This window comes from Salvia splendens, chromosome 13 (assembly GCF_004379255.2).
Source record: "Salvia splendens isolate huo1 chromosome 13, SspV2, whole genome shotgun sequence".
NCBI classification, from domain to species: Eukaryota; Viridiplantae; Streptophyta; class Magnoliopsida; order Lamiales; family Lamiaceae; genus Salvia; species Salvia splendens.
In genome coordinates this window covers 28,376,635-28,385,829 of record NC_056044.1, presented here as the reverse complement: position 1 = coordinate 28,385,829, position 9,195 = coordinate 28,376,635, and the positions used below count along the sequence as shown (strand labels likewise).

The following is a 9,195-nucleotide window of genomic DNA, read 5'->3' as shown; positions in this document are numbered from 1 at the left end:
TAATAGTTTTAATTAAAAAATTTATTGATATATAAAAATTGAAATTTAAAATTTAATTTTATAAAATTAAATCTAATATTGAAATAAAGAAACAAAGTGAAGGATGACAAAAGGGAAGAAGAATGATAATTTTGAAATAATATCAGATTTAGTACATAAATGAAATAATATCAGATTTAAAATGTTAAAAGTGTAAAAAGAGCAAATTGTCCAAACCCCCCCCCCCCCCACCCCCAAAAAAGGGTATTTTCGACCGAAAACAGTGAAAATGATCATTTTCGAGATAAACCCTTAGTCCAGGGACTATGGGCGAGATAAACCCATAGTCCAGGGACCATTTTTGTAGTTCACTCAATTTAATATATTACACACATTTTTCTTAATCTTCATGTCGAAAAGAAATGACTACACTACTATGGAATAGAGGGAGTACTACTTAATTTAATTGGGACGGAGGGAGTTGAAGATACTCCCTCAGTCCCACAATAGGAGTCACTTTTATTGTGGCACATGTTTTAAGAAATGTAAATAATAGGGGGTTGGAAAAGTTAGTGGAATATGAGACCCGTTTTTTTATATTGGTTTTATAATAAAATATGAGTTAAATGAGTTAGTAGAACGTGAGACCTACTTACCATTTATGGTAAAAATGAAGTGTGACTCTTATTGTGGGACGGACCAAAATGACAAAGTGTGACTCTTATTGTGGGACGGAGGGAGTATGATATACGAGCATTCGTACGACCAATTATCTTGTAACTGGGAAATTGTTGTTGTTTCAACTTTTAATTGATATAGTAGCATTGTAATTGCAAAATAGTACTCCCTCCGTCCCATAGTAGATATCACACTTGGAGATTGACACGAGATTTTAGGAGGTGTTGTTTTGTGTGTTAAGTGGAAAGAGAAAATAATATATTTATATTAATGTGAGGGAGAACTTTTTCCAAAAAAAGAAATGTGACACCTTTTATGGGATAAACTAAAAAGGAAAGTGTGACATCTACTATGAGACTGAGGGAGTAATAAACATAATAAAGTGAAGATTGCATAAAAAACAAATAAATGCTCTCAAAAGGAAGCTTCTTTATAATTATACTTTCTTGAAATATTTTGTCACTAAACTAATTTTAATTTTGATATAATTTATCTTGCTGCTCTTTAAAAAGCAAATTAAATATTGATTTGTATGTAATTTATAAAATTAATAATATGAATTATAAATTTGAAAATATTAGTAATATTAAACTAATTGAATAAAACAAAATAAATATTAATACTCACAAACGACAACCCTTTTCTCAACAGTTTTATATCAAGCTCTAGTTGCATATATCAATTCAATTTCAAGCGGCGTTTCGCGCCTTATACATATATATCATTTTTAGGTTACAAATTTATAGTACTACACAACTAGCAAATTATTAGACATTTTAGACTCTAAACCTTCATACTTTGATATACTTTCGCCAAAAAAAATACTCCCTTGATATGAATCTCATTTTTCTATAGCGATATTTTAATAATTTCTTCTCTCTTTTTATTTCTTACTTTACTAATTTTGCATTAAAAATCATAACGTTCACAATCAAGACTAATTTTTTTTCCGGAATTGTCACAATTATTACTTGAAAGTTTTCAAGAACAAAATCAAAAGGACATATATAACTAGGAAACTAGACTACTTTTCACTAAATGTTAGTATTCCACATATACAATCAGGCCATATCCCATAGTATGGCTGACAATTTTTGGCACGAAACAATAATCCGAGATGAATTCGCAAGAAAAATTAACGGGTTTGGGTCAGAGCTTATTGAGATTGTGTCCTTATTAGGCCGACCCGTTAAGAACACAAAATTTTCATTCGTGTCATGTTCGTGTCGGGTTTTGGTTACTTGTTAAGAAATAATATATAATATTATTAATTTTTATTATTTTAAAATTTGAGTTAGGGTGCGTAGCGTGAGTAAAATCTGAATTTTGATTTCTGAATTATGAATTTGTTACTTAATACTACTTAAATTACTTATCATGTCGTTACTGGGTTCGTGTCGTGTTCGGGTTTAAGGGTAGCAGGTCGAATTCGTGTTCGGTATTGAGATTTTCTTAATAGGTCGTGTTAGTGTTTATCCTTATTGGGTCAAGTTGTTAATAGGTTGACCCGATAACATTGACACCCCTATCCCATAGTAGCACGCATTAATAACGTTATTGGAAGAGATGGAAGACTTTTAAAACATTAATAATCTCAATTACGTTCTCACCAAAATATTAGATAAGTAGAGTAAAATCTATTGGTGGTTTCTCCTTTAAAATGTACATTAAGAAATTAAAACCTGGTAATTTAATGCAAAAAGAGTAAAATCTATTGGTCGTTTCTCCTTGCGTGGCGTGTATTTCGAGTATTACAAAACAGAGTTTGATTTATTTGGGAAATGCAGCATGCCGCCTGAGATAATAGATATACACAAGATAGGTACAAATTCACCTTTTTAAGAAGTCAAACATGATTGATAATAGATATACACAAGATAGGTACAAATTCACCTTTTTAAGAAGTCAAACATGATTGATAATAGATATACACAAGATAGGTACAAATTCACCTTTTTAAGAAGTCAAACATGATTGTTATATATAATTGACGCTCAATAATTAAATGTTTAAAACTAGATTCCTCTGAATGTATAAGAGCATTCATAATGGAAGAGCCCTCTCAGAGGCCATCTCATTCCACATCAACATTTGACCAAAAGGTCTATCTCCTTACAATAGAAGGAGCCTATCATTCCATTTCATTTTAACATCATCATTATTTTGTTTTAATTTTTTAGCACTTCTATATCTAATATGTTATCAAATTAAATAGATTTAAATGCACAAAATATTAGGAGTAATACACAAATCTTCGTTGTATTACAATATTAGAAAATAGAATACAACGAGATGCAAAAATATTATAGTACATGAAATAAATTTTAATTTATCTCTAATATGTGACAACTTATTAATTAATTAAATGAAAACCTAAATTAGGACATCTCTAATTTATAGTCCATTTATTTAATAAAATTATTGGCCCAATAATTTATAGTTTAAATATAAATTAGGGTTTCATTTTCTTATTCCTCAAAGGGTTCCAGGTTTTCTTCTTCCTCTCTCTCTGTTTCAGCAAAAAAAAATAAAAGAGATCATAGGGCCATCTCACCACAATGGAGAGGGCCGATCAACGACTCTATAGGATCGGCCAAGGCCGATACATCGGCCTGTTGGGGGAGAGGGGAGGGGGCCGATCGACAGCCTTTCCGCCGCAGTGGTGGGGCGATGCAGGCCGATGGGGAAGGCCGTCCATCGGCCCTACTTTGCTAATGCTCTAATTAGAATGAAATTAAGTACTGAGGTCATCCAAATCTCACATCACAAATACATCTGACTTATAATATTCGCGAGTCACGAGTTGCTTTTTTCCCCAAACCTTAGCACAAACACCTACTCCACAATGCAAACACAAATCACAAAAGGTGAAATAAATAAATAAAATAAAACTTAAGTGAAATAATTGTTACTATTAAAAAAATCTACATAATCAAAATCAAAAAAATTCAAATCACATAAATCCTAATTTGTGTTCAAGTTGATCTATACAGTATATATAACTATTTGTAATTTGAAGTTCAGCTATATGTTTGCTAATGTATAACAAGTCAGCTAGAGAGAAGATCTGTTGCCTTACTTATTTAGGCGTTATGTGAGCGCCTACCATCCAAGTCACCATTTCCCTTAATTATACTCATTCACGTTAGCATTTACTAATTTCTCTTAATTTATCTTCTATTAATTTATTATATGTCAGCACTCTTATTATTTATTGATTTTATTCCATTTTACTTTCTCTTTCTACAAATTTCCACCGCCCAATTTTTCCATTAATTCCCAATATGTTCTTGGTTATTTCTCTGCAGATCCCCAACGTCATGCCTAAAATTCTTCCCAAATCGATTCTCCTTGCAATTCTTTTCCAACATTAATTTCTCTGTGTCATGCTTCTCAATTCTGGCATACCCTTGCCTTGTTTATTAATCTTCTTTAACTACAATTTTTCTTTCCTGGATAGATAAAAGTTATAGTCTTCAAGAATTCTTCTCGGTAAAAGTCATGGTTGATAATTTTATTTTACACGGTGATGAAAAAGTATGCTTTATCAAATAAGAATATATTCTGAGTTACATTCATCAATATTGCATCTGAAATCCATTTTGAGGGACATAGTATAGTACTGATTGACTTTGTGTGGCACATTTAATTTTGCAGTAGGAAGAACTCCAAGTCAAATTAAAGCAATATAATGTTTTGATTGCTAAAATGTTTTGATTATTGAATCAAGATTTTAAATTTCATCTCGGTAACGAGAAAATGAAATCAAAATTACTCATTTCAACTATTAGAGCAAATGCAATACAACCTGATTCAACCAAACGACAACAAAACTAAAAACTACAATAATGTAGTGTAGTAAACCAAACGACTATAAAGAAAAACTAGAAACTCCAATAATGACTACATATAATGTCGTGTACTCAGAAAAAAAAAATTGTAGCAATCACTATCACTATATTTATTGAGTTTATGTTATCAACAATAAATATTTTCATTTACCAACATTCTAATTAATTATCAAAATCACAAATTTTGTTATCGAGAACAAATCTATGGCAATGTGAAGAGTGAAATAAGCATTAGCTGTTTTTGGCCAGAAGAAACGAACAGGTTCAGACGTAAAAATAGAGAGATCGAGAAAGATGACCAAATAACCTTTAATTAATTTATAAGAGAGAAAAGTTCTTGATGCAAACAGAGGCGGTAAAATTGCCTACTGTAATTGTTACACAATATTTAGGTTATTGTAGAGAAAAAGAAGATAAATTAAAAAATTGGCCCATAAAAATAGAGAGGAGAGAATGGAAATTAATAATGCCTAACGCGAATTACTATATTTAAGGGAAATGGTGACTTGGATTTTTGGTGACTTATGGTTATACCTTACCATTACAAAGTAAACTTTGAACACGCCAAAAAATCTAGACCATAATAACATAAATAAATAAATAGATTAAATATTAGCATGAATACTACAAGATCATGCCTCAGTGTTAGAGCCGAAACTTCACTGAATCTTTATTTGATTATGAATTACTCAAAAACAACAGATTCCATGACGAACAGTTTTTTTTTCTACAACCGTCAACAACCACAATGAATGATTCATGCACACAACAAAAACAATTATCTATAGGAAAGTTGAATTCTACTGGATTAAATAAGTATGAGAAATATAAGCCAAGTTGGAATTTATAATGATCATGAAGATCAGCCATATTTTAACGGCCAAAATAAATTTTGTACAACCACAACCTTTAAAATACAAGTTAATCACGCACAACAATGAGATCCCTCAACAATATGTTACTATAAGGTGAGCTACTCAAGTATATAAAACAAAATCAAATGCTAGTATTATTCTTCATCTGCAGCAAGCCCGCCAATTCGATGTTTCCTCTTGTCAAAACGGCTTGCTTTCAGTGCACAACTGATCCTGGAAGGCATTCCGCCTGCCTGGTTCTCCGGTGTATCTTTGGTTGAGTTTCTCATCTTCTGTGTAGATATGTATGTTGGTAAACATCCAAAATCATGTACAAATATGAATATGCAGCAGCGTCAGTAAAACATTTTCAAATTTGGCGACAGATTTTTCTTGTCGATTAAATTTTCGGGTGGAATACCGCAGAGGCAGTTAATGCTTTGTTCTGCGGATCACAGGCTATATATTTGATAAAATCTCAAACAAAATATCCTACAAAATTTATCAGAACATTGCAACTATGCCTCTGAAGACTCGATACAACAAACATTTGACGTATAAAAACAACATTTTTCGAACAAACTTGATTCATAGTGACCCGCAGAGAAACTCATACATAGCTGGAACAACTTTGGTCACAGATTTTCGTCTTCTTAACTGGGATCTTTAAAGAACGACAAAGTGGAACCTGTGTGTTCTCTGAAGCCGAGGTGCTTGTAATCCAAAACTATAATGTTAGATCTCAGATATGATTCATGCACACATGAGTTTATAGCTCGTGACCTTCATCAGAAACCATTTGTGAGGGCAAAAACTCGCCCAGACAAAGGAGGTGGGAGTGCAGAAAGGGCGTTTTCAATGACCTGATCATTTACAAGCTATAGTTAGAGACCAGGATCAACTGCCTTAAGAATGAACAGGCAAGATTGCATACATCTTATCTTCACAATCTAATTGTCCGCTTACGACAGTCTTACAGTTAAGACTGTCGTAAGCGGACAGAATATGAAGGAAAAAAGAAAAGGAGATATGATGATACAGTGAAAAAAGCAAATGTGACTTACATCCAATTGATACCGAGCAGAAAAGTGAATAAGAAGAATTGCTTTGTTCTCAAACCTATCTGCATGACTAATTATCTGGTGGTATAATATTTAAAGTATCAGTACTAAGAATCAGAATATCAGAAATAGTCAAATAGGAAAAAAAGAAAATAAAAGGGCATTAGTGCATCAACCTCGGACAAATGAGTATGTCCATAATCTTTTGCATTCTCCACAGTGCATAAATTATCCACGTATGTGCTCTAATGAGGGGATTAGAAACAAGGAGAAATAGAATCAGAGTCTTATTCATATTTAAAGTTTCAACCTGTGAACAATTCAACTTAAATATGATGGGTGCCCTATATGACAATCCTGTAATTAGATAGCTCTACATAAAATAACACCTTCTAAATGTTCCAATTATGGTGATTATCACCAACCCTGCTTCTGACATCCAAAATTTTAATTTTAACATAATGCCAGAGCAGTCGCCATCAGTAACCTGTTGCAGAATTTTTGCAACATCTAAACTTTTGAAAAATGAAATTGAATATGTTGAAAGGAATATGAACTCAACTACGAATGTCTTTGCTCTTGCTATATATTCTAAGGAAACAGAAACCTCTCCAGTAACTAGTAAAACTAGTATCCCCTTGCCATTATATAATCATCCATGCATCAACATGTTTTTTATAAAAAAGATACTTAAAAGTTTACTTGTCACTGTTGCTATCGCTAGATATGTCTAACACCAAATTTCTTTCTCCGTACTGTCATTTAAATTTTATGCTGTTTCCTGGTATTTAACACCAAAGTCTGTCTAGATATTAAATACCCATCACATAGGCAGTTCGACAAAACAAGGTATCATCATGACTTCATGAGCATTGAAGTGAGACTGTATATACCATTATTTTTCTGGCTCTAAGACTTGTGTGTAAAAGTTGAAAAACAAAGATTGTAGTCTTGTGGACAACAATATACCTCCATAATGAGAATCTTTGCCCTCAAAGCATCGGCATTGTCTACATCAGTAATGAAATCTGACATAGTGTCCCCCGTAAATGCAATTTCAGGTGTTGTGTATGTGTTTGTAATCTGCCAATATAGTAAGCTCACAGCAGAAATATAAATACTCAAAATCTTCATCAAAAGGAACTGACAGCTCAATGAGTTGAGTAAGTGCAGTTACACCTCTTTCATAAACAGAATGCAACCAAACCAATCACCAAGGAAGTAAATGAGATGTAAATTAAATCAAATCATCTTAAATTTACATATAAAAAATTTGATATGGTAGGATAAATAATAACTCATGAAACAGAGTATAAATTTACTTGCACAAATTTACAGCATAAAACAACAGTTTTACACGAATTCTGTTCATTAAACTACAAGGGTTATGTAATGCACCTCGACACCTAACAGCCTCAGACTTTTTAACTCAGCTCCAGGTCGCCCAGAATATTCCTGCTTGAGTTTTTGTTTCACAGAATAAACTATGTATCCCTATGAAAAAGATAACCGAAACCAATCCTCTGATTACCAATTTAATCAAGATTGTCAACCAAAATTAAGAGCAACCAGAGAATCTTGACGAGAACCTGGCTTGGAATAACATGGTAAGTTTTAAAAGCTCTCACTTTCAAGTCCTTTCTTACACAAAACTCTTCGCCTACAAATGTCTGTCGAGTTAGTGGCATGTGGATAAGTATAGCATATACGAAGATGACACGGTTAGCATTCCTTCCTACCCACATCTAGACCAACCAGAGTATGCTCAAGTTCGGAATGATCCATGGCCATGTGCGCTTCAAAAAGCTTTTCCACACTTTCCTTGATAACTTTTGGCACGATGATCGTTGGTGGAGCCATTCTGTATAAGCCACGTGTAGCAACGTACATTGGTAGTCCTCCCTAGAACAATATGTTTTGGTGTTTAATAAGCATAGTTGCAAGCATCAGTGAAGCACAATAACAAACAATAAACAAAAAAGCAATCTTCATAAATAAGCATCCAAAACTAAACCCATACAAACCTAGTTTCAATTTAGTGTAAGATCTGCATTCTATTATGTCTCGCTTATACAATTTCCCAACTAGTCAAAATTAGACTGAAAACTGAGTCAGTGAGCAAAACAGCAGGACAAATTATCAAACATAAAAGAAAGGATCGATTATCGAGTACTAATTCATCAAATTGACGACTACACTCGCTCAAGAGCAGCAAGAGGTGAGAGAAGAAGTTACAATGTGGTCCATATGGCCGTGGGAGATGAAGAGGAACTGCTGCGAAATGGCGCGCTGGGGGCACTTGCCAATATCAAACGCCAAGTTGAGAGACGGCATAATCACGCAAGTCTCGTGCCCCGCGATCGACAATCCCCCGATTGGATAGCCCTCGATTTGGAGGTCTTCCGCGCCAGCTCTGTTCTTCTTCTTCTGCTGCTGTTTCTGATTATCCGATCTCGCATCGATTGACTCCCGCGCAGTTTCGCCGCTGGACGCCATTGAAATTGAAATTTGCAAACAGAATCGACTGTGTTTCAAATTCTGACAGAACATTTGGGGTTTAAGGGTTATTTAATGTTTTGGTTTTATTTTATTTTTTCAAACTTTTTTTATTCAAAATGCATGAATTTTGATTTTATTTTAATCCTGTAAAAAATTGTGGAGAAATAGTGTAGAATTAATCTACATGTCATCAAAATAACGTGTTTTAACTTAATTAATTTTTCAAGAAATAACAAAAAACTTAAGGGTTCCAATTATTTTTCTAGGAAGATA

At 33.1% G+C, this 9,195-nt stretch overlaps 1 protein-coding gene across 2 annotated transcripts; it reads right to left on the bottom strand.

The window, feature by feature from the left end:
- Positions 1–5,729: 5,729 nt before the first annotated feature.
- On the bottom strand, positions 5,730–8,958 carry LOC121760246 (tRNase Z TRZ1-like). 2 transcript variants are annotated; one of them, XM_042155893.1, is made up of 8 exons: positions 8,659–8,958; positions 8,163–8,325; positions 8,013–8,083; positions 7,822–7,917; positions 7,393–7,506; positions 6,600–6,668; positions 6,427–6,501; positions 5,730–6,225 (listed from the first exon to the last, which is right to left on the bottom strand). In XM_042155893.1, exons 1-8 carry the CDS (start codon positions 8,917–8,919, stop codon positions 6,151–6,153), a joined length of 924 nt encoding a protein of 307 aa, XP_042011827.1. In that variant the 5' UTR covers positions 8,920–8,958; the 3' UTR covers positions 5,730–6,150. The 2 variants fall into 2 exon arrangements, with proteins under 2 accessions (XP_042011827.1, XP_042011828.1); XM_042155894.1 differs by lacking the exon at positions 6,600–6,668.
- Between the last annotated feature and the right edge of the window lie 237 nt (positions 8,959–9,195).